Source organism: Aythya fuligula, chromosome 2 (assembly GCF_009819795.1).
Source record: "Aythya fuligula isolate bAytFul2 chromosome 2, bAytFul2.pri, whole genome shotgun sequence".
Classification (NCBI taxonomy): Eukaryota; Metazoa; Chordata; class Aves; order Anseriformes; family Anatidae; genus Aythya; species Aythya fuligula.
In genome coordinates, this window is record NC_045560.1 from 9,529,829 (window position 1) to 9,556,453 (window position 26,625).

The window sequence follows — 26,625 nt, forward strand, 5'->3', positions numbered from 1 at the left end:
AAGGTTTTCTTGGGGACTGACAGTGATTGGAAGTTACCATCAGAGTTAAATTATTATTCAGGGATATGCTTTGGATGTTCTACTTTGAGACTAATATTATTTAGAGTGCCCTTTCTTTATTTTTAAAAATATTTCTTATTTTTGTTTTTAACATTCATGAGAAGTTCTAACTTTTGATGATATGTTAATGAAAAACGTGAAAGTATATAACACCTTAACAAAAGAAAAAAGTAGCTTGATGACAGTTACATCTGCCAAAAAGTTCTTCTGGTCAGAGTATCTTTATTCCATTTAGTGAAATGTCTTGGCTGTGGTATCAAAATCATTTTTACTGTTACATCCTGTATTTGTAGATGGCTAGGAGAGAAAGGGCATTGTTAGGGTAAGCATGCCTGTATGTACCTCACTGTAACAAATCGTTGTAATTCTAAACAGTCTCTGAATCATCACCATTTCTGTGGTTACTGGTAGTTGTTCCATAAGCAATTTGCTAAAAGGTTGGGGATGGTTGTATTTTTAATACTTAAGTCTGTAATCAAAGGCATGCTGCTTCAGTTAAACATACGATGTTTCCCTGTGTTGTTTCCCAGCCCATACTGCTCTGGGGCTTTCCTGACTTCATTTTTAATATGGGTAGTAACACATGTTTTTCCAACATGTTTTGTTGGACATGTTCCAACATCTGTGCTTCCAGTCAGTGCAGCAGACTTCCAAACTTTCAAGCCACTGAAATAAAGAATTTTATAGAATTTAAAGAAAGCACAATATGCATAGAAACTGTGAAATCAGGAATTATTATTGTAACAATGCAAGAAAAAGATGCAATTATTGAAAAGACTTGGAAACCAAGTAGAGATAAGTTACTTTAAGATGAATTTAAAAAGTTTCTGTAGGTTTATTTGCCAATCAATGTGCAAGTCTCTGTGGTGAAATAAGAGAAATCTCTTGGTAAATAATTTCAATTTCATTTCATTCATAGGCTGTTGCAAAATTGCAATGATGACAGTCTGAATGTTGCACTTCCTATGAGAATGCTTGAGGTATTTTCATCTGAGAATACGTATTTGCCTGCTTTACAAGATGTCAGCTACGTGACATCACTAATTGAACAAATTTTGCACTACATGATTCAAAAAGGTGAGTAGCTAGGAACTAGAAGTTCTCAGAAATGATCTGGAATTGAAGAGAATGTGTAATACCTGGAGACCATGTTGTGGTAAAGGCAAAACGTAATTAATAAATCAAATGCTGCATTTACTAACCCATACGTTAAGTGGATATATCGCTTGTAATGGGATCGTTGCTTGAGAAATTACTGGTTGATTTCTTTGGACTTTCTATTTATAAATTCAATATTCCATTGTTTGAGTTTGAGGATGGATATTACCTAACAAAACTTTATTCTGGTAGCTGCTTGCATGCGTGTATGTTTGGGATTCACATGTGCAGACGCTTCCTAGCAGCTCTGAGTGTTAGTTATGTAAACCTTGTGTATTCTTTTACAGTAGTGTTCTCTGTAACTGCTAATGATAATTATAGTACATTGGCATTGATTTTTCATCCTGCTAACACTAGATAGAGACACTTTAGCAAAGAGGTGATGACCCAGCTTTTATTTCCTTTGTGGCATCATCTGCAAAACTGTTTGCTGAGTGGCAATCAGTTACACCTGTGCAAACATACTGGAAGTTAATGAATTGTGTCGTTATCACCTAAATTATTTTTTGTCTTGAAAAAACTTTATTACTCTGGGGATGTGTGAAAAAAGTTATTTGCTTTTCTGATGTTGTTTGCATTTGCAAGACTGGTAGAAATTACGAAACCAGTATAAAATAAGCATCTTCATTGGTATTAAATATAAAAAGTGCACTTTCCAATTTGTTAATTAATTTTTGTAATAATTCTGTATTTGTAGGCTTTAAAATATATTCAGTAGGACAAGGCTATCTTATCCTGTTACTAAGGGTGTGTACAACTACTACACATTGAAGTTACTATGGACAAAAAGTGACTTTGACTGTAGCACTTTTATTTTAATTGTGTAGGCATAATTAGTACTACAGAAGTACTTGTGTTTATCTTATTGTTTACTGTATTAACAGTATCTTTCCAAATACTTTTATATTTGTTCTTTTAGTATAATATTCCATTCTTACAACTGATACGAGGGTTTACCAATATATTAAATGATAAATTTTAGTAAAAAAAAAAAATTCAGCTTTTTAATCGTTTATCACTAAAACAGAATCATTTGTGTGCAAATGCCAATGTACAGTCTTTTTTATCATTATCGTAAGTCATTATTTAGGATGGTTAAGTTGCAAAGAATCAGGTAGATAGCTTTTATTAATATATGATTTTGCATATAATTTGTCTTCCATATGCACTTTACCAGCATTGCTAAGTCATTCCTTACGGGACTTCCATTTGTTGCATTATATGTCAAGGTAGACAGTCCCAGACAAAGGGAACTCAGTCTGTGAATGAGAAAAAGAAATACCACTTATGTATGGTGGTTCCTGTAGTAGTGGAACTTGTCTTAATTTAGGAGTTCATTGAACAAGAGGAAGTTGGATTAAGAAGAATGAAGTCACGTGATTCCATTTGTACTGTAGTGAGACAAAAACAGATTTCTGACAGCAAGACTGATTACCCTCTGTATAAATCTTTATAGCTTGGGTGGTAATACATTTTATTACTGTCTGAGAGATTCCTGTTTTGGAACGGTAATTGTTTCCTTCAGTCTCCTAAAGCAAGATGTTTGCAGAATTGAGATATTCTGGCAACAAGATTCTTAGCTGTAAGATGCCATGGTTTGGTCATTGTTTTAAAATAAAAAATAAATCAATCACTTTAAACTTTACCAGCAGAATTGGTTGGTTTTTGAAAGTCAAACTGACTCTGAATGTGGTTATCTATGATTTTATTCAGAGATGTTTTCAAAGATATTGCTCATACCTCCTTTTAGTTATGTGAATGTGACTTTTGGACTCTTGAAAAATGTCTTATAACACTTTCCATAGCAATGAATTCCTTAAAGTTATAAATGCTAAGTATATGTTGTTTCATAAAGAAAACAAGTAATACCGTATTTTAAAAACACTACTTTTTTTTTTTTTTTTCAGGCTACTACAGGTCGCTTTATTTGTTAATTAACAATAAGCTTCCATCGAGTATTGAGTATTCAGATGTTTCTCGAGTCCCTATTGCAAAAATACTTCTGGAGAATGTTCTGAAACCATTGCACTTTACGTATAGCTCCTGTCCAGAAGGTGCAAGGTAAGTAAGAATAATACCAGCTATTCTCATACTTTTTACTGTCAAAGTTTCACAGTTTATAAGTGTCTAGCTTTTCTTGCAATGTGATTTATTTGCACTAGTAATGATTTATATAGGAAGGCAAGTGTGCAAAATGTATTTGAGAATAAAGATACAGCCAAAGGCAAGTGGGAAAAAAAAAAGAGTCAGGTATATGGAAAGACAGAACTAAAATGAAACTGTCTGTATTGCGTGTGATGTTTTTTGTTACAGTATTTTTTATCTTATATTTTTAGGGAAAAAAAAACAGGAATTTTTTGTTAATTTTTTATTTCAAGGTAAGTGACAAATTTAATTTCAGAGTAGTTTTCCATGAGTTCATTGGAAGTTTAAAGGCTAAAATTACATATAAGATCATCAGGAAAGGATGTAATAGGAAGTGCCTTTTTGAGAAACCTGAGAAATTCAGTTTACTGGTACAGAATTTATGGAATGTCTCTTTGCAGTCTTCTTGATGAATGTGTTCAAACTTGCAAAATTGATCAGTCATTCCGTGGATGTACTTGTACGACATACTGCAACGTACTTGTAAGACATACTGCCTGTGCTTTCTATGAAGACATCTTTTCTTCATTTTAGGCAACAGATTTTTGCAGCCTTCACAGAGGAGTTTGTGGCAGCACCTTTTACAGATCAGATATTCCACTTCATCATTCCAGCGCTTGCTGATGTGCAGACCGTTTTCCCTTACGAACTGTTTCTGAATGCACTATTATTAGCAGAAAATGGATGCTTGAGAAAAAGTGATCGAGCCCCATGGCTTTTTTACTTTGTGTTAACAGTCGGAGAAACGTATTTGGGTGAGAAAGCTAAATGGCCTATTCATTGTTTTTTCATATTTGAGTTAGTGTGTTACGTATTTCCATAACATAGTTTGTTGCTTAGCAAAAAAAAAAAAAAAAAAGTTTGTGGATACAAGCGTTTGAGACATCTGCTTTATTTATTAGCCATTTTTACCCTTTTTAGCAAAATATGCCATTAATTGTTAGGCTTTAGCATCATGTGGTTTTGGTCAGGTATTCAAGTAAATTATAATATAGCATGGTCTGGCTAACTATGTTTTATTTCAATATATTCGGTATAGGATCCCTTTCAGAGGAAGGACTACTTGTATATTTGAGGGTACTCCAGACTTTCCTCTCTCAGCTGCCTGTGTCTAGTGCTGGTACAAATTGCCAGGATGCAACCAGTGATTCTGAAGATGAGGATGAAGAGATCAGCAAAATGACAACTACACCAGTAAGCAGTACTGAATTTCCTTCAATTAGATTGGTTTATAGTAGTAGTAACTACAGGCAAAAACATGATCACTCTAAGTCCAGTATTCTTCCAGTTAGCTGTAGCAGGAAGCATGTTTATTTCTTAAAAGTAGATGGTTGCTCACAGTAATCAAATAAAATTAATAATAATTAATAAAGGTTTTTGCATTTTTTTTAACATAATAAGAAAATAATAAGAAATCTTCTAGTACAGGCAGTGTGGCTTCTGAAGGATAGAGCTTGTTTTCTGTTTTTTTAAAGTTTCAGCTGACCTGTCTTAATTTTGTATTTTATGGAGACTGTATTCCTCTCATTCTTTATCCTAGTGGTGACACTAAGATATCATGAAACATGCCAATATGACCTTTCTCATTTTTTCTTATGGAAATAAGAAAATTATGTTCAGCCATGGTATTTACCCTGTAGAATTAGCTCTGCTTTGAAATATATGCACTTCTTTCAAAGCCCAAATACCTACTTTCTATAATAATGATAGAGAGTAGCATAAATATGACTCTTCACTGTAGTTTAAAAATATTGTAAAATATTCATTAGTAAAATGAACCCATGCTAACTCTAATTTCCTAATGCTCAGATCAAGGCTTTGAACAACCAGAGTTGGAGAGATCTAAATTCACCAATTGATGGCCTTTATATAATTTCCCAATATATACTGACATTCAGAGGATGAATGCAGTGTGAAGTCTTTTCTTGTGGAGTGTGTGTAATACACCATGTTTAGGGTTCATCAAAACGAAATAAGGAAAAACAAACATCTGTGTGGATGACTTTGTTTGCTCTGAGGAAACTTCAATATGTAATACTACTTGTTGTAGTGTATTTTTTCTCTTTTCTGTGTTTTTTTTGTGGGTCTTTAATTTTTTGCCATATTTTCATGAATGTCCATCTTACTTGAAACAAAGAAAGAACCAAACAAAAAACAGAAACAACAAAAGAACTTGAATAACTTTTATACTTCATTGAGCCAGAGTATGGTTTGCTGCGTTGGATTGGATAGAGAAAGGAGGTTAAAAAACAAAACAAACACAAAGAAGAAAAAAAAAAAGGAGACAGGATTTCTCTTTGCATACTTCTTTTTACTAGCTTAATGTGTGTATTAGTCAGCCAGAAGTTTGTTAACCCATGGATTTTATGAAAATACTGTTTGTAAAGGAACTTACTCTAGCCATCCTTTTCTGTATTTCATGTCCAATGCTGGATGATGTCAGTGGGGAAGAGATGACTATTTGAATATTTTATGCCAGTAAAGGATCTTGCTTTATTGTATCTGAGTGTTGAAGAGCATGCTTACATTAAAGGGAATCTTTTCCACTGGTTTGAGTGAAAAGATTGACACTCCAATCCAACACTTGCCTCCTAGGGATTTAAATTGGCTCGTAGGTATGATACTTTCAAGAACACTACTAGGATATACAGATATGCTCGTGTTGTATTATCATACAATAAATCTTCATATTCGAGTAAAATTCTGAAGTATATATGTTTTTTAAAGGGGAATGCTTAATCTTTAAAAATACTTCACATTTTTCTTTGATATGTTTGTAGGGTGATGGGAGAATATCAATTCAGTACATAACTGAGGAATGTCTAAAGAAATTGGACACAAAGCAGCAGACAAATACCCTGTTGAATATGGTTTGGAGAGATTCAGCTAGTGAAGAGGTCTTTACCTTGATGGCATCAATCTGCCACACGCTAATGGTGCAACACCGAATGATGGTGCCAAAAGTCAGGCAAGTATAAATAAGTGATGTTAAACTGTAGTACAGATGTAAAATTGTTTTTACTGGATAAACTTGACTCATTTAGATACACTGTATTTTTTTTTTCCCCGAGTTCTTTAATGATCAGCTGAAATAAAGAAGAATTTCAGAATTTAAGTAAGAATTCCAGATAAACCAAAGAGTGAATTCATTCTTGGATTCATTCTCTGATTTATTTTTCTTTCTGTTCATTGTACTCCTTATGGACTGATCACTGAATTTGAAAGTGTAAACCCCTGGTTTGCTTGGTGAGTTGCCAATAAGTTAGTCCCCAACACGATGATAAAATACTACTGAATGGATAGTGATTGTGATCAGAAAATCACATGCAAATAGGATTGGAAAGATTCTCGAGCAGTAGTTTTTCCATCTTCTTGCTCAGAGGCAGCGTTAAGTGTCACTCTAGTAGAAGTTTGTCTAGCTTGTTTTTAAAACTTTGAGCGATACAGATTAGACAGTCCACTCTAGCTAGCTGAGCACAAAAAACTGCTTTATTCTCAGTATATAACCAGCATTTCCCTTGCTATTCCTACCTATTGAAAATTGTTGTTGGGAAGGGCTCTGGAACCTAAAGTGGAAGTAAACAGCTTGTTCTTTTATAAAGGCTACAAAACACAGCTGTTACTAACAGTGGAAGATTTTTGACCCTTTTATCATCAAAGACCCATAAGTATTAAAACTATTGTGGTACGAGTAGTTCTGTGTAAGTACGTAGTTGCTGGTAGTAAACTAAGTATTTAGGGAATGTTGTAAACATAATCAACTCAAACTGCATTGTAAACAGTGATACAGAAAACTAATTTGGTGCTATCTTCACCCAGTGGTGTTTATAGCTGTTAGAGGAAGTAAGATGTCAGTGAAACTGTGATTGCTCGATTAGGGTAATTAGTTCTTTGTAGACTAATTGCGTTAGAGCAGGATGTGAGACCTGAAGATCATAGCAGCAGTTGAATTAGTATGGCTGCTTTATTGTTGCAAGACGTACATTGCCTTGGATAGTAATTACTGCATTTACATGCATTGCTGCTTTGACTAGAGGTTTGCTGCTGAACTGTGTGGAAAGGATCCTCAATGAGTAAAGAAGTCACCCAGAAGTTTACTTATATGAGTATGGCATCTGTTTCCTCTGAAAAGCCGTATTTGAGAATTTTTACCTGCTTCAAAAAAGATGAGAAACTCAGAGTTTCTTCATTAAGGCTGAATGCTTTTTCTTCTTGCGGCTCCTCAGTATATCTGAGTGATTTTTAGGGATGATGCTGATGTTAATTGCTGTCAGGAACATTGGTGTCACTGCATTAGTTCAGGTGGTTTCTTGGGTTTTAGAACAGACACCAAGAAAGACCAGAACAAGATACCCAAGAGTACAGTATAGTTTGAATTGAAAAAGCAAGTCTCTGAAGTTCCTTACTCTGGAGACCGTGTGTGTGTGTTCAAGTCAGACTGTCAGTCCTTTTTTCCTCCCCACTCTAAAATTATTCTGTGTACTTGAGTTTATCAGAGAGGATGTTCTCTGCTCTTTTGATATTTACTTAAATGATAACAGCTTCTATTAGTTATGTTGCTTTAGGTAAGGCAAAATAGTTCCTTGATCTTGGGTATTTCAGTAACTCTGAATGTTCTTTTTGGTTCATCTTGCAGAAATGGTAAACAAAGCTTTTTTTTTCTTTTTTTTTTTTTTTTTTTTTGGTGGTGCTTTGTTTGTGCTGTGCTCTGTGCCATCTACTTTAGGACTTCTTTAAACACTGCTTTTTTGTTTTTTTCAGTATATTCTCTATGCAGGTGTCTTGTGAGTCTCATCTATGCATTTTTGTCTGTGGTGTCCTCTTTTTTTTTTGTGTGTGAAAAAACGTCCCCAAACTGAACTGAAACTTATACTACAGCCACCTCAAAAATAAATAGTATTTACTGCTCATGTTTTCCTTCTGAATGATATGTAGATGCAAGAGTGTTCACATTTACGAGAGTTAGCAAGTTGTTTGTGTTTAACCTGCTACCTTTATACCTGCTCCAGTGGGACTGATGATAAGTAGAATATTTATTTCAGACTGAAATTATTATTATTTTTTCCATAAGCTAGTGGTGTATTAAAATAGTGTTACTAAAAACTTTTAATTTAGCATTCTTAAGTTGCTGTGCATCAACAAAGTTGGATTATGAAAAAAGCATTGCTTTGAGTCCTCATTAGGAGATTATCAGTAAATTCTGAATGTGTTCTGGAAAGAAGCAAGCGAGCTCAATAAAAAAAAAAAGGCCACAAAGCTAGAGAAACTGAGCAGTAGCTGCTGTTCAGGAATCCAGATGGGAGGTGTAGAATAAAATTGTGATTTCAATGCAGTCATTGGGAATTGTATTCCTCTTCAGAGGGGCAGGGCTTTCATCTCTATAAAGTTTAAAGCTGATACATGTTACTGAATAAAATGTTTTCTTAAAAAATCTTGAATTTTATAGTATAGCTCTCATCACCATTTTGAAGAGATTCCCAAGACTTCTATTCATTAAAGCTGTACTTGAAATAACTAGTAAATTCTGATTCTGCAAAATACTTGGGGAAGATAATTTAATCCCATAGACTTTTGGTTATCATTAGGGCTTAATAGTAACCAGCAACGTGAACTGTGCTCGCTTTGGCACTTGGTAGTTATCGGCCATCTGCTTGGTGGCCCACAGTGATCGTTAATCTTAGTTTAGCTGTTTAATAGGGACCGTACATTAGCACGGTTTAATTTAGGTAACACAGCTAATCTTAACCTGTGGTTTAACCTGCGGTTGGCAATTATTTAGCAAACTGCTGTTCTAGTGTAACACGAGCAGCCTGTCTTCACGTGTGTGCTGAAGAAGGCTGTTTATAAGGCCATTGCAATAATTCTTTAGGGAATTTTCTTAGGCTTGCATTTTTCTTAAACCATGATCGTAGCATATGAAGCTTTTACATTTTCTAAGCTTTCCTCCGTGTTCTTGGTGTGACACGCAGAGAGGCAGAAGCATAAAGCAGCTTGCAGAGCGGTGGAGGTGCAGCTCACCAAAGGGTGGCTGTGCGTGCCATCCCTCACCTGCGACGCCTTGCAGCCCTGAGGTGTCAAAAGCCTCTGCCCCTGCAACAGTGACCTTTATCAGCCCGCCAAGCTCCTCTCGATCTGTTGTATCCTCTTCATTAACTTAAATGGTCTCAGTGGGAAACTGGGCCCAATTTATGGCCTCCACTGAAAATCTTGCCGTTAACTAATTAACTTGTAGTGGTGCCTCAGCTAAATTAAGCTTAATGGGTCATTTAATCTGTCCCATTGCACAGGAGGAATTTGACACTTTTTTAAAAAAACGGAGGTGCCCAAAATACCTTTCTGGCAAGTACACATAAATCATGTGGCCTTTGTGAACAATGAGATACCTATGGAGAGAAACAAGGTTCTAAGTAAATGGCTGTTCATACTTTTAGGAGCATATAATTTAATTTAGTATGTTTAAAACAGATATTTAACAGAAATCTCTGCAGTGAATTTAACAGTCTTGTAGCCTGAGCTGACAATGTTCATTTTTCCACTTCCATAAGAAGAATTTATCCTTTTTGTTAGTTGAAAAATTATTCCTCTTCCAAACTCCAGTGATAAGTAAGATTTTCAAGGAAACACAGAACAAGAAGATGGGAGGAGTAAAAACTCAGTATTTAAACTTTTATCTCCTTGCTTTGTTTTTAGGATAGTACAAATTAATGAAAATGAACCCCTGAGTTAAAGAGTATAAAAATGTAAACAAAAAGATAATTTTTTTTTCCCTTCAGTTGATAGTACTTCTTGTTCCTTTAAAGAAAAAAGTGATCAAGACTGTATGGACACTCAAGCTTTACATTAAGTTCAGTTGATCTCTAAAAGTTGTGGATTATTTTTTTTTCACCTGAAGTCAAAAGTATTGTAACTTTTTTTTTTTTGGCACAGCTGCAATTTCTCCAGCCTTTGCAAAGATACGACTTCTCAGAGCCATCCTTGCATTGTTTATTCATTTAGTTTCATACAGTTGTTACCTTTGATTTTGAAAGCCAATTTCTATGCTTGGGACAGTTTCATGTTTATTTTCTGGTAACAGTATGGAAACTTTAGAATTGATGAATTCATCTGCTTCATATTTCATAGGTATTTTGTATTGACTAAATAGAAGATGTTATCACACAGCCTCCCATCTTTGCATGGTGTATTTAACCTGATATTCAGGGAGGGGAAACATGGAAGTTGAATGCAGTCAGTATTTCTGGAATTACGCCACAAAATGTAGCAGCTGCTACAGTTGGCTGCCTGAATCACCAGTACGGAATAAAAATGGGTAAAACTTAGTCAAAGGTTATTATTACAAGCTCTTAAGGTTTGTCCTTTTTTCCCTTCATTATTGCTGAATATTGCTAGAATGAAAAAACGAATTACATTATTATGGGTTCAGTGTCCATAATGTTTGTTCATTTCTGCTGAAACTATTACATAATTTCCAGGGATGATTGTAAAATTAACAAGTTTTTACTTGGAAGCCCTCTGAGACTTAGTGGCACTGTGCCAAATTACTTTTTATTTCAAATATGAAGCTGAAAACTGAAGGTCAGTGAAGAAATTTTTCATCCCAGAAACCAAGGTATCTAAGCTATTATTCAGATATTTAAACGTTAGGATATAAATCTGTTCTTTTCTAAATTATCTTGATATAACCAGCCCTTCCTTACGTGATAATGTACAATTTCTACCCAAATGTCAAAATAATGTGAATCTAGAAGGAAGTTAAATTCTCACTGGTCAAATTCAGTTGACTTTTTTCAAAAAAAAACTTCTGCATACTTAAAGTAGGACTTAATTAAAGGTAATGTTTTATTGTAAAATTAATGTTAGCTGCAGTTGTGTAAAATTAGACTCAGGTTTAGTAATGTTCATTGGCATGCAACTTCTGTAGTGTGAGGCTCCCAGTTCCTTTTTAAAGGTACTGCTCTATATATTACATGCAAGGAATTAAAATCTGAAGGTTTTGAAACAAGAGGAGTGGTATGTCAGCAAAAATGCACTGCAAAGCTTGTTCCTTGTCTTTTATTTTTCCTTCTGCATGCTCCTGTTCTATGTGGGACTCCCTGTACCTTTCTGTTGGGTGGAGAGTTCTGCCTTTTACCAGTGCTCCTTTATCCTAGCACAGCTGGCTTGGTGGATGTGTATGGAATGAGAGCCTGAAGAAGGGACTAGCTGTGAGGATGCATGAGAGAGGCTGTACTTTAGAGAAGGCAGCAAAAAGAGCCTACAGGGCTTAAATGGGTCCACTAAGTGGAGACCTAGAGGCATGTGACACTATGCAAAATTTGTTTGTGTGTGGGTGTGTAGGTTTTTTGTTTTAATATCTTTAAATGAATTGTTGCTTAAACTGTTTTCAAATGTTTAAGTGTTTGCTGAGTATTTTACTTTTTTCCATAATGAAATGTGAATTTTAATGAAAATTCCTTTCCTTTTGCCATCTGGTGATAGTTAATTTATCCATGTGGTCTGTAATAAATCATGTTTTCTCAGACAACCCTTCTTGTCCATCCTCCCTGCTCCCTAGCCTCCTACCTCCTGTGTGCCTGATCATGAGAAATTTTGATATTATGGAGCTGTTGACCTCTGAGAGACAGCATGGACCTGAATATCTACTTAGTCTAATAGTGATTAGGAGACCTTGGAAAGTAGCACTTAGGATAGATAACTGAATATGGTTCTTCAATATCAGGAAAATGATAGTTTAATAGGTCATGTCCTGTTTGGTTCTCTAGAAGACAGTAAATGTTTCAAATGATGTTTGTTATCAATCTTGCTTCCAACAGGGGATAAAACAGACATATTTTGATTCTAAGAAGCTCTTTATTGTCTATTTCTATAAAAAGTTTGTCATCCCAAATCATGTCTGAAATAGGATGGTTAAAGTCAATCCTGTATGAACTGATTTGTGCATATGCACATTTATTGTTATGTAGTTACTTCTATAATTGCTTCTAGTATCAATTTTAAGGTGTTTTAATCTACTTTTAGCAATTTTTCTGTGTATCTTAATGTCAGATAAACCACAGAAGTGACCTCCTTATTAGGTAATGTAGTTCTCCATAGTAGCATTTCAAAAATTCCCAGAAAAATAACTGTGTTGTATTTATTTAATGTGTGTTTAATTTTGTGGTACACAGCGAATTTGGGTCCGTATCATATGGTTTGTTGCTGAGTTAATGAGAACTGTGTGTTAGGTACAAGGATTATATGCTTGTTTTTCAGCCTTGGGGCTTTCATCAGATTTGATTAGAATAAGAACCCCCTCTTAAAAATGCGAATTGTTAATGTTTGAGAAATGCTTGACAGAAAAGTTCTTATAGAAGCATTGTGTTTTGTGAATATGCTATTTTGGCAGACACGATTTATTTGAACTTCCTCTTTCAGGCTTCTTTATAGTTTAGCCTTTAATGCCAGATTCCTGAGGCATCTTTGGTATTTGATATCTTCAATGACGACACGAATGATTACAGGGTATGTATTATACCACTTCTGAAACTGAGTGTTTGTTAAAACAGAATATCTAGTAGAGAGAGAATGAAACGATTTGTGGTGTGATGGCACTCTGCAAAATGATTGAAAACAAAGCTGTAATGTTTACTTAGCTCCTACTTCATTGACCTCAGAGGTTCTATGATTTTGTAAAACTAAGCAAAATCTTAGGAATTGGATGGTTGTAAAAAAAACTAAAGGTAAATAAATCTTGATTTAAATTAAGACGGATATTTTGTAGATCTTGGAGTGCTTACTAGCATCAGTCAGTATAATAAATGCTTAGCTCCCAAGTATGTCAGTTTTATCACATATACTTAACTAGTCCAGAAAGTGATGGTGGCAGAGTCATGTTCCCATGAACTGAGGAATTAAACCTACAGATTTCTTCCATGTGAGGATGTAGGTTACTTAACCTGGTTTTGCTTTGTTTCTGTTCTAAACCAGAAAGTATCTGCAGTCTATGTTAACACTAAACTTGATGTATTTCAAGACACTGAAATACTATAGTGACATGAGCCTTATTTTGCAGGAAAGGTCTATAGTAATTATTAAACTGAGACAGCAGCCCTTACTTTGTTTTAGGAACTGTTAGTGAATATTTTTACTAGAATGCTGAAGCTAATGTGTATTTTTTAAGTGTTAAATTAACAGTCTCTTAATTTTGCATTTTATATTTTAAGGTCTATGGTGCCACTACTTCAGGTGATTTCAAGAGGCTCTCCAATGTCTTTAGAAGACTCTAGTCGAATTATCCCTCTCTTCTACCTTTTTAGTTCTTTATTTAGTCATTCACTAATTTCTATTCATGATAATGAATTTTTTGGTGATCCTATAGAAGGTAAGAGTTTCAAGCATACTAGATAGCAGTGCTTTGTGAAATGTTTTTTACTGTGTGTGTGTAAGGTTATTTAAAATGAGGAACTATCAGACTTCGAGAACTAAATCCATGCAATCCAGTTTGTTCTGGGTGATCCTCTGCTAAGAAGCGAGGCTGTCCACTTCTGCTTTTCATACAAGATAGAGGTTCACCATGTGCCAGTAACATGGCAATTCTAGAACAAATGTGCTGCTGCCATATCAATTTGCTGGGAACTGCTTAGCATCTGGAATTTACAGCTTTAGGGTTCCCTGGGCAATGATTTGCTGACATCTGTGGGGAAGGCTTTTCTGGGCTGACTTGCTGATAGTCCCCTGAGCACTCAGCTGTCATCTGGTTCTTTCATGATGATTGCTTTTAGGAAAAAAAGTGAAAAAATGGTCTGCACCATGGGAACCATAGCTTTGCAGGGTCTGATATGGAAGTTCTTAATCATGATCACTTTTAATGAGATAGTGAAGAATGAAGATCTTGTGGGCTGAATATGTAGACTAATTCAAACATTTAACATAGCAGGAGTCACAAAAGAGAGTAAGAAAATATTGTCAATAAAATCACTATGTCTGTAAACAGTTACAAGGCTTGATTGCCTTTATAAATGTGTGCTTGTTCTGTGTGATGTTTTTCCTCTGCTGTAGATTTTGTGTGAATATGAGTTCCAGTGAAATCAGTCTTTTTTTAATAACAAAATTAAGAATTAGTCATTGAAGGAGACTTAAATTTGTACTTTATGTAGTTGTAGGTCAAAGACAATCATCAATGATGCCTTTTACACTAGAAGAGCTTGTAATATTATCACGCTGCCTTCGAGATGCGTGCTTAGGAATCATAAAGTTGGCTTATCCAGAAACAAAACCAGAAGTTCGCGAGGAATATATTGCAGCATTTAGAAGTGTTGGAGTAACAAAAAATACAGAAATGCAGCAATGTATACAGACGGAACAAAAAAGATGGATTCAGTTATTCAAGGTAAGTTGAGTCAATTTTCAAAACAGATGAAATTTTCAGATTTACGCTGTATATATGAGACTGGGTACAGTTCAGTTTTCCTGATTACACTCTTATGACAGTTGCTATCAGGAATGTGGATTTGGGAAGGTTGATTTTTAGCGTATACGCTAAACTTTGAGTAATTCTGATAACTGTAACAAATTATTTAAATTTTTAATGTCTTAATTTAATTTTCCTGTTCAATGTGTTTATTTAAAAAAAAAAAGTTACTATATAGAATATATTTAAACTTCAAATCCTGTTCAGCAAGATCCTTAAGTATGTGCCTATAAAACACTACATAGGTGTGCAATTCTAGTTGAATTATATGATGACTCTGGTACTTCAGTGTTAGAGGCTTCATGAAATTGTTACTAGCCTGCACTGGTTTTGTTGGTTTTAATAGAATACGGTGGTGGTACTCCTTTTGAGCTTGCTGGAACACTAAGGAGACAGCGAATTTGGCTTAGCAAATTGAAACTTAATGTACATCATTTCTGGATATCTACCAATGTGTTTCTGCTAGTTTGTCCGTGGCATCCTAAGACATGAGTTAAGAGAAGCTGAAAATGTTGGCAGGAAAAAGACCTAATATAACTGTTGCCGAAAAAAAGGAGTGCTTGACTTGTCATGAAAATTCTGCAGCAAACATATCTAGTCAGCTAAAATTGCTCATTAAAGAAGTGGGAGCAGAAGAAATGCATTTTCCAAATTGAATGGTAGATTTACAGTCCGTTTAATACTGGCGACCTCTCGCACACTAATGTTCAGTTCGAGTCATCAGCTGTCCCTTCAGGTCTTTTATCACTGCTTTTGTCAAGCTATCTATTTAATTGAAAGAAGTTAATTGAATGAAAATGATCAACTAAGCTTGTATTAATATTGCTAATGGAACTTTCTTCTTGGCCATGTTTGGAGAAAGATGTCATGCTAGACTTTAGGAAAGGCCCATTAAGGCTTGCACTTAACCTGATGGGCTAATTAAGGAATGCTTATTCATTCTACAAGTCTAAGATAGCCTCTATCCAGCCTATTCTGTCTGATTTTACAACACATTTCACTTATGAGCATAAGCATTAATAGCAGTGAGAGTAACTGATAATGTTTTGATTGCATTGAATACAGTCCTAATGCACCACTGAATCTGTAATTTGCACAGATTGATCTAATATATGTTTGCACGATTTAATTTAATTACTTGTCTTTAAATTGCCAAATAAACTTTCAATTTAAAGGTCACAAGTGAAAACCCCAATATGTCTATTTCTGTGAGAAGAACAGCATACTAGGGGGGTTTCTATGTATTCAATTTATAACATGCCATCTTCTATTTATTCTACATAGTTTGTCTTATTTAATCCTTTTATTAGCTTCTTATATTTCCCATGAATTTGATCATATTGCTCTTTCAGCAAGCTGTAAAATCCCAAGTTATTCTGGCCCACTTTAGCAGGTATTAAACTCATCTAAACTTGGACTACACAAGTTTCCAAGTAATTTTTATATTATATTCTTACATTTCCACTACACATATTTCCAAGTAATAACGCTTCTCTTTACTTCTTCAGAAAGGTATCATTTCAAATACAAGTTCAATACAACGAAAGTTTACTTCATCTTGAAGACTTCTGCTCTGGAGGGCAACTTCCAAATAGCTTCTTGTCAGGGAGCAGGCAGCAATATCTTCTTAAAAAAAAAAAAAAAAAAAAAAAAAATAAAAACAAAACTGTAGTAGTTCATCATAAATTTAAGTTGTTGAAGTAGGAAATATTTTTTTCTTACATTACATCAGGTGTTTGAGATGTCCTTCCCAAAGCTTTTGCAAAATGCCTACAGAGTAAAAAAAAAAAAAAAAGCACATTCCTTCTCTATCATCTGTGCTTTAATTTCTCACACTTGTTTTGCATGTTTTCCATGCTCCTGAGTCTAATGAAATGCATTCCTGCCGTAGTGTAAGGGCAAACCTGAGAAGAGTGACTGCTGACAGTTACATGCTATTTGCTCACAGCTTGGCTGTCTTTGAAATGGTAGGATTTACATATGAAGAGTGTTCAGCAGAATGGCTGGTGTAATATGACTTGTAGTCAACTGTCACAAATTCTGCAGAAGGACTCAATTTCTGAGAACATGAAAACAGGTTTTGTCAAAGAAGATTTATATCAGAATCTTGTATTAATCCTATTAAATTAAGTTGTCATTTTTTCTTGGAACTACAATTTTGGGGGCTAATTGCACTTGGGGCTTTATTTGAGAGAAATTACTATTGTAATGTTACTTACTTAAGTGTGTTTTTTTTACATATATACTTTTAAAATTCTGCAAACAAATTCCGAGTTTAGATCGGAGTTACATCTACAGAATAAATGTGCACTCAGAACACTCGCAATCTCACCTAATTTGATTCATCTTCATTAAGGTTTCTTTCTCTGCTTGTAAAAACACTTTGTTAGCAGGCTCTTCATCCAGATAATTCCACCTCCCCACCCCCTTCTTTTTACTAGTATAGTTGCAATAGGACCATAGAGTTTCAGTGACTCATCTCACCTGCATTGGATTTTATATGGGCAAGGTGATGAAAATTCCTGTGTAATCAGACAGCTCTCTTAATAGCATTCTTCTGTGTTCTTTTATTCACAACTAACTGGTTCTTAAAAGGTGTTTTGTGTAGTATCTAGACAGATTCCTTCAGAAAGCCCATTAAACTCTTTGTTACTCTTGACACCTGCCTATTAAGGCTGGTTTTTAGCAAGGTTACTACAGAGTAGGCTTTGCTTCTATTCATTTTTCAAGTGCTCTAACTCTAAGTTAGTAAACAGATTGCTGTTCTTCGTAACAGAGATAATTTCTTTAAGGCTGTTGATTTAAAGTTGTATTGATCCCACTTAATTTTGTTTTATTTACTGTTTGACTAAGTTGATTCTGTATTGAATATATATTGAACCTGTTTCGGGGAGAAAGCACGCAACCAAGTGTGACAGTTGTGTTTGTGATGGAGTAGTTGTTAGTTTGATTTTTTTTTTTTCTTTTCTGGATTGGAGGTAATTACCAAGAAAAATACTAAGATTGCCAAGTCACCCCAGTGGCCATGATAAGCACTTTCCCTGTAGCTTAATTTCGTTATGCAGATGTATATAAGCTAAATTCCTATTGTTTTCTCATTTTCTGACTTTGATTATTATAATGACAGAATTCTTTCATCATTAGAGCTCCTCGTGAATAAAAAATGACTTAAACTTAGTGGTTTAATAGTGGCTTAAGCTAATGTACTTGTTTGTGGTTGGGTGGTACAAGGGTGTAAACATCATATACTATGCTGATAAGCAAAAATTTGTTAAACCCCTTCAGTAGATGGCTTTTGGGTAAACGCTTAAACTTGCTGTTGGAAAGGGGCTTTTACTGACTTCAACACCATAAAGGGCTTTACTTATAACACAGTATATACATTAAATGAAAATTACAACCAGCCACACCACGTCTATTTTTAACACTGTAGAAACTTTTTATGGTTCTTATGCTGACTACTGGAAGAATATCTACTTTTTTTTTTTTTTTTTTTCTGGAAGTGGTCATTTTGTAATCTGTTCTCCAGCAGGCTTGGCATAGGTGCTTCTCAGGAGCATCTTTAATTATGAATCTGGTACATTGGATCCCTTAAGATTGGATCCCTAAAGAATCTTAGGGTAGGGTTTAGCTGAATACAGATCTGTACGGTATAAACAGCTGAGCTAGTCAAGCTAGGAGCTGTTCTAATTGAGACAATCTTGAAGGGATGCTTTACTTGATAAATTGGTGTCTCCTTCAAGATGAGATGATCTTTCCTTTACTCAGCTTGAAAATGGGGTCAGTACAAAGGATTCAACAACGTAGAGCCTTGCCTTTAAAACCATCAGCATTTGTTTGCTGGCTAGTTATTTAAGTTTATTAACTATAGGCAGAATCACCTTGCATGTCTAAAGGGTACCTACCGTTGTTTATTAGTTGATCTGTAAGATTTGTCTTGTGTGGTGTGGTTCATCTTTGTCTCGTGGTATATGATCTTTGTTGTCTTGAGATGGTAAGCAGAAGTTCTGTTCTTCTGTGGATCATTTTCCTTGAAAAATGGTGCACAGAAATACAAGAATCCTTTTCCGTGTGGACAAATAAAACTTACAAATTTGTCATACTTTGCAGAATATGTTTTGGAATGAGATATAGTAAAGAATAGGTACATACCTGTGTCTTCTAAACGTACATTTATTCATGCGTTTAAGTTTCCGAAACAAAAATCTATATATGCAAAAAAAAAAAAAAAAAAAGTGTTAAATAACTTGGTCTCATGCTACTTCCTTTAAAGATGGAATTTAACGTTGATAATGATGTGTTAAACTTCCCTAAAATGGCAATGGCATATAATTTTGAAGGGTAGTCCTAGGATTACCAAGTCCTAGGTCTTAAAATTTATGATGAGACTTTAAAGAGCCATTTTTTTTGGATGGCTTACTAGTGAACCACAATTACTTACTCATATTCTAAGGTATTCTGAAGTATTTAAGTATAAAAGGAAGCTCTTACAACTTAGTGAAGGATAAGTATTGATTTCATACATCACTGAAAGATTTTTGGTTAGTTTCTGATTTATAGAATTTCATTCACTAAATGTTTATTGGATGCGTGTGTTTCTTACACCTAGGTCATCACAAACTTGGTGAAAATGTTGAAAGCTAGAGATACAAGGCGAAATTTCTGTCCACCAAATCACTGGCTCTCAGAGCAAGAAAACATCAAAGCAGATAAGGTAAGTGTATTAATACTGTTTTTCACGTAGCGTTACTGGTGCTGAAGTTTAAATGGTAAAGCTCTTGATTCCTAACAATATCAGTGGCATTGAAGTTGCACAGATTTCATGTGGTTTCAAACATGGGGTAATGCTGCATTTGTCTGGAATGCAGAAGTCTCGAATCTGTTACGCAACTTCTACATTAAATCACGTTGTTATTCCATGAAATAGAACATGCTCTACAGTGCATCATTGTAATTAATCTCCATTTATAACAAAGGAGAATTGAAAATAATGTAGCATCTAGATTCATTTTATTTTCCAGTTATTTTAAGCATTTCTCAAAGTAGGAATAAAATAATTATTTTCTAGAGGAAAGCATACCTCAGAATTGTCTTCTAAAATAAAATTCAATAGCATTGTTGTACTTAATTCACATAGAAATTACTTCATGTTCCTAAAAGTTTTTGAACAAAATGGCATTGTTTGACCTTTTTTATTTAAAAAAAAAAAAAAAAAAAGAGGTTCTTATGCATGCGAAAGAAAATGCTCATGTGAACGTGTAAGGGTGTAAGGACCCACTTTGAATCACTGAAAACTTGTATCTTAAGATGGTTTTACCTCAGGTAAACTACCATGAAATATTAGATGTCTTAACTGTTAGAAGTTTTGCACTGGAACAGTTAGCAATAGACTCTTCTGTTCCATGTTGATGACAGCTTATTTTCTTGCCTTGTGTTCAAGATTGCTGTTTCTCTGTGTGACAGTTCTTTGTAGCTTTTAGGGTTAGGAAACAGCAATGCTATTCTGATTCTCAGTTTAAAGTAAAGAGAATTTATTTCAAATATCAAGATGTGAAACTTGGTTTCTGTAGTATCTTAACTAGCAGAATTTCAAGTGACATTTGATGGTATTTTTAAATGATACATGGATGTTACATTAGGTTGTCATTAATTTTACAGCTCAGCTTTAAGGTACATGTATAAGGAGGAAGGATTAGAATTGAAGATACTTAAGGATTCAGATACACTCTTGGACGTGACAATTCATGTATATACTTAAAATGTAATTAGATAATGTTTAACTGTAAAATAATGTTACTATTAGGTTACGCAGCTCTATGTGCCATCTGCTAGACATGTATGGAGAGTCAGAAGAATGGGAAGAATAGGACCATTGCAATCGACTTTGGATGGTAAGATGCTACCAGTCTGTTTGCTTCGCTAAGTTAAAATAAGCTTGTCTTACGCAAAGAAAATCTACCTTTGATAGAGTTCAGCTGAACGTTTTGTATTAAAGTGTTAGCCAGAAGCAAAGCAATCTTTCATAACTTTATTTGTATATATTTGTGTCTTTAGAATTTTTATTGTATAACAGCTTTCCTGGAGTTTCCACTGTTTTTTGCTTGCATTTGTGCATATATTAGTAAGGTGTGCAAATGATAGGTGATTAAAAATATATGTATGAATATGTATAAAAGGCAGTTGCGTAAGATACAAAATGCATAAGGTTGTGTAATACATAAAATGTTTGTTTTTCTTGTAAACTATGAAGAAACTTGTTTATTGAGCTATAACAAACAGACTGGTACCATAAGTATTAAGGACATTAATTACTGTTTATAAGCATTGCCTCTAACTGGATAAGGCAGAAAATTATTCCCTTGAATAACTCAAAATACCTAGACTATGGAACTTCTAAAGAAACACGAGAGAGCTGGACCAACTTAGCTATAAGGGAAAACATAGACTGGTTTAACTGCATCAGTGTGTGTTCTCGTGTGGATGGCCTGTTTCTGCTTTTCAGACCATTGTATCTTCACTATTTTAGAATTTTACCTTGCTATACTCAGGTAAACCATTAAATCACTAATACTTGTGAAGATTTTAGAAAGAGTTAAAAATGGGGCCTTAAAGCAGCAAAATGGTTCGTCTGTGAGAGTCCGTACATACTGTGCTTCAAGATGATGTCATCTGCCTGAGTATTGCAGCTAGATATGGTGGATCATTTACAGAAGACTGTAGCCTTTGAGTGCTGCTGTAGAGCTCTGCAGGATTGTTAACAGCTTTGTCCAAGGCTGAAACCCAGTGACTTTTGTTAATGATAAATGTTATGTGAATAGTTAGAAAGGCTTAAGTTTATTTTGATAATCCAGTAACTAGACTAATATGGTAACAATGGGTTTGTCAAGATTTTTCAGCTTAGTTTCTCTCTTTGGAAATATCCTGTTGTAAACGACTGAAAATCTAAAATTTTAAAAGCAAGTGTTTTAGAAAAAAGTTCTGGAAACCTGTACTTTCTTTTAAAGTATTGCCTAGCTTCTATAGGCTTGTATCCTCTATCTCATGCAGAACCTATAGCAGTAACACCAGCTTCTTCCATTGACCTACATGCCTCTGAACAGCTCTACTCTTGGCATCCTCCGTCTGCAGCTCCCCCGTGTCAGACCTGTTCCACGTTTATTGCTCCCAGAGTCTGTCCATGCTATTAGTCTGCTTGTCTCCTTCCCTTCAAACATACAGTACCCCAAGCCTCTCCCTCATCTCCCTTCCCATAATAGCATCAGTTCCCTCCATTCCATTATTGGTTTGGGCGGTTGGTGGATGAGGAGCACGTGGGCTGTGGCTTTATGTGGAGCTACGTATGCCAATTTTCCTGGCTGTCAAGCAGACAAATTGACATATTGAGCAGAGATGATTAAAAACTGATCTTTCCTTGCTGTTTCTGTAATCTGGTCACTAAAGGAATTTCTATTCTCCACCCAGTTGCAAACTACTGCAAAAGGGAATATTTTTGAATCCTCTATTCCTCTGTCAAACTAAAAATTCAGCTGTTAGTTCAGAAGGTGTGCTGGAAGGAAGATGGTGAGAAAAGATGACACCACGTTCATATAAACCTTCTTTGATAAGAAATCAGGCTAAAAAAAAACATGAATGTGTGAAAACAAGCAGGTAACAACATGCACGTGACTTGTGTGAGCCCTCTTGACTCCATCTGGGTTAAAGCCAATTAGCGTGAAAGTACTGCTGAATCACATATGGCCATGTTTATTTGTGCTTTTTCATTTACTTAAATGGCAGACTGAGTTCTAAATGCCCTCTGTTGATGGCTCCATCCCATATTTCTTTTCAAAGAAAGAAGCTGTGATGGAGAAATGCAGATAAAATTGACTAATTGACTGGAATAATTGAACTGTCAAAGTCATGTAGTAGTTTACCTTTGCTGTACATGCACTTTTTATTTAAAATGCTTTTAACCCTTAGCTTAATAGGCAGAATACATTGACTTTAATTAAAAATGTTTACTAAGTAAACTCAGGGTAATCACAGATAAGCATTTTATCAGAGATTCCAAAGGCTTGCAATGTTGGAACCTGCCCCAAATGAATATACATCAAGTATAGTGGTGTGCTTGGGTCATGTCATGTTAAATTGGTGCTTAAAATATCCCTGCTTAAAGTGCTTTGAGGAGTGTAAGAAAAAAAAAAAAAAAAAGACAAACAAGAAAACAAGCAGAATAAACAACAAACAAAACCCCCAACAAAACATGTAATTAATGAATAGTGAAATGCCCAATAGCAGAAGGGCAGCAAGAAGCTGGGCACCACAGGTATAGGAGCCAAAGGAAAAACTGAAACTGTGAGTATAACCTATACAAAAGAGCACTGACAGGAAGCAGTTACCTCAGTTTTGTGATATAGTCTGTAAATAGTCCAGGCTCTGAGAGTTTGTGGGTTTTTTTTAGTTTTAAAAGAGATGGTTACTAAAGATGAAAGTGAAACAAGCTAGAGTTACCTCCCCCGTCCCTCTGTAGGACTGAAGTTAGGTAGGTGTTAATCACAGTATCTAGTTGGTAAGCATTTTTTGGGCTGCAATTAATTTACACTCACAGGTGCTCAGCAACTGAGGTTCTTCCCATGAGGTTAGAGCAGGATTGTTACCTCTGCTGTGCATCACTCTAAGGCGTATGGGTGTATAAGGGGGTTCAGAGTAGCTGCATGGTGACAGTTGTGTCTGTCTGTAGCTGGGGCTTCTTGAGTTCTTTTCTAATCTTTTCTTCTTGAGCAGATTATAGAATTTCTTGATGTTCTCTTCAGTATTTCAGTAGTCACTAGGACTTAACATGATTACTGTAGCCTTGCTGTTAGGAGAGAAAACCCATTGAAATAAATGCTGTTTTTCTGTTGGTTTCACTACATTTGGTTTAATCCTGAATTTTTAAAAGGGGTTTGATTAGAAGTAGATGCTCTAGTTGAAAGCGGTGTAGTTCAAAGTGCTGTACTTTTAAACTTTTTTGATCACTGAGATGGGAATATTACGTATTCCTGTGATGAAAATAATAATGACTTACTTCATAATTGTCTTCTGTGATGTATTTTTTCTTATTACTGACATTTTAATTTTTCAAATAAGAAAATAACTTTCTTCTTTTGAAGAAACTTAAAAATGCAGGAGTACTTTATTTTTAAACGCATTTTGTTTTCAATGTGTTTAGACTGCTTATTTCAGGTTGTGTGTAGAAACTAACATTTAAAGAAAGGTAAGGCTTTGGGTTACTGTTTAGTAAGTAAACTATTTTAATGTCTGTATTTTTACACAAGATAAATTGAGTCACTTGAATTTAAAAAAAAAAAAATGTTGTTGTTTCCAAAATTTTTAAAATTTTCATTTCTATTTTAAGTGGGTTTGGAACCAGCACCTCTTTCTGTATCTGAAGAACGACAACTTGCAATTCTGACAGAGCTACCTTTTGTAGTTCCCTTTGAAGAAAGAGTAAAGGTACCTAATTTCTAATTTTATGTTCAGTTGTATTTTTCATTTTTTCCCCCCAATAAGTGTACTAAGAGCACTTAAATAAGTAGAAAATGGATTGTTTCTCTACAAAAGGATATGATACACCATAGTGTTTTTCTACAGCGTTTGTGTAGTGACTGAATATGTCAAGTTAGATTACTTTCCTGTTTTTTCCTACTTATATTGCCATTTAAAAAAAATTCATTAAAATTAGAAGCACAAATTCCAAGGTAGGAGAGCAGTACTGTGTTTATAATAAACTTCAGTCCCGACTGATCTACGTGATTGCTCCCTCTTGTGGTAAGCCGAGCTCTAACTGGTTTAGCTGTAGGAAACAGATTGCAAGGTCAAGACTGGAGACTTTTATGTAGTGGATGAATTTACTCAGAATGAGGTAATGGATGTCCATTTTAGGAAAATAATGCCTAGAGATTAAATTTTTATGTTCATAGCTGAACTTAAGGGGGTATGTAGTTTAAAACTTTTGAGATTCATGTACTGTATGTACTTGGTTTTGAATATTTTCTAGGTTTTGAATATGTAATTGTTAGTTCTATCAGCTATTTCAATTTGCATTATATATTTTTAAAAACCTATAGCATTTTTGAACTGTTTTTGTTGTTAAAAGTATTACTTAAAAATCACTCAGTGAACTGTCTTGGAAACATTAAATTACAAGACACCATCAAGGGAATGAAGAACAGCTCCGTAGGGAAAGTACATCAGTATCTGTCAAAAAGGCAATGGTAGGTTTGATAGAAAAGGACTGGTTTTTTTCAGGTTACTGTGAAACAGCTGTTCCCACAAAAATCTTAACACCATATGGCAACACTGCACAAGGATTACAGCGAAACAATTGGAAGTGACCTGAAGCAGGGGCCTGTGTATCAACTGGCTACAACCTCTGGGCATCTTAAAGCTGTGTTAAGATGTACATATTTTAAATTTCTGGAATTCATAAAACCTGTTTTGCTTTATCACAAAAGCTGAAACTTGGCTTTTAATTTTGAAGGTTAACATCGTTTTAATCATAAAAACTAGATGAGAGTTTGCAGAGAAGAACAAAGGTACAGACTGAGCTTTTATATTCCTGGTCTACGTCAAAGACGAGATCATCTTAAACTGCTTTTTGGAATAAGTGTGGTCCTTCTTGTGTAGTAGTGGGAGACAACATGGCTTTGGAGTCCCACGCTGCTCTTAAAAACAACTTTCAGTAAGGGAGGGAGATAATTCCCCTCTTTCCAGTTGTCATCACTTCTAACAGGCCTGGTGATGCAGCTCAGTGCTGTTTCAGTGTCAGTTGCTCCATGTGACCTTTTCTTTTTCTTTTTTTTTTTAAAAAAAAACTTCTTTGTAGGATTTTTACTTCAAATTGCCAAATATTAGATACTCTCAAAGGCAATTACTTGGTCCAGTGTCATGGTAGGCTCTCCACCCTACTCACCCCAGGCGATGTTTTTCCCTTTGGCCTTTCAGCCCGTTGGTGTGCAGCTCTCAGTTGGATCCTTACCTGTATATAGCGATGAATGCAAACTACATCAAATATCTTGATTCTGCATGGGAAGCAGTAACTTGAATTTTATCATGGGTTACACCACTTATGGGGATATACCACTAGGGATTTGCCTCCAGCTGGACTTTGTGCCACTGATTGTAACCCTTTAGGTGCAGTTGTTCAGACAGTTTTCAGTGTACTTCACTGTCAGTTCCATAACCCATCCTGTTGTCAGCTTGAAAATGATGATGTTATGGTGTGTACTTCAGTCAGCATTGCTTACTTTCCATCTGTTACTCTTAAGGCATTGCGAATGCTTCAGTTATGCATCAGGGTTCTTACTTTCAGGACTTGTATATGCATGAACACTGGATCATTTAAGAGTCCAGACTCTGTCAAGGCAAATTTTGCTCTGAGATCCCCCAAACGCTTTCCATCTAGTATTACGTAGCAGTAGTTAATAAACCATATCCAGCCGTGCTTCAGGAAAGAGAATGGTGGTGAGCATATTTTCATGCCTTGTTTGTAAAAGGACTGTGTCAGTGGTTATGTCTTGATGTGATAAAACTGTAGAAAAATTTAGGTCAGGACCTGTGGAGGTGCTCTAGTCCACCTCCATCCTCAGACAGGAATAGCTTCAAAGGTCGATCAGGACGCTCAGAATCAAAGATCGTGATTTCATAGTCTGTGTAACCTTTTCTGGTGCTTAACCACTCTCATTCTGATTTTATTTTTTTCTTCGCATCTATTCAGCGTTTCTTTTCCTGCAGCTTATGGCTGTTTTCTCTTGGCTTTTTGCTGCACACCTTAGGGAAGTCTGGCATTGTCT

The 26,625-nt window shown here is 35.1% G+C and overlaps 1 protein-coding gene across 1 annotated transcript in view; it reads left to right on the forward strand.

Annotated features, from left to right (window-relative positions):
• UBE3C (ubiquitin protein ligase E3C) overlaps positions 1-26,625 on the forward strand; it is a 76,366-nt gene that overhangs the window by 14,838 nt on the left and 34,903 nt on the right. Inside the window, exons 6-16 of the mRNA XM_032183446.1 lie at positions 980-1,137; positions 3,126-3,279; positions 3,898-4,118; positions 4,403-4,557; positions 6,144-6,331; positions 12,778-12,864; positions 13,566-13,723; positions 14,499-14,731; positions 19,422-19,526; positions 20,616-20,703; positions 24,189-24,286. Coding sequence (XP_032039337.1) covers positions 980-1,137; positions 3,126-3,279; positions 3,898-4,118; positions 4,403-4,557; positions 6,144-6,331; positions 12,778-12,864; positions 13,566-13,723; positions 14,499-14,731; positions 19,422-19,526; positions 20,616-20,703; positions 24,189-24,286 — 1,645 coding nt within the window. The remainder of the gene's footprint in view (positions 1-979; positions 1,138-3,125; positions 3,280-3,897; positions 4,119-4,402; positions 4,558-6,143; positions 6,332-12,777; positions 12,865-13,565; positions 13,724-14,498; positions 14,732-19,421; positions 19,527-20,615; positions 20,704-24,188; positions 24,287-26,625) is intronic.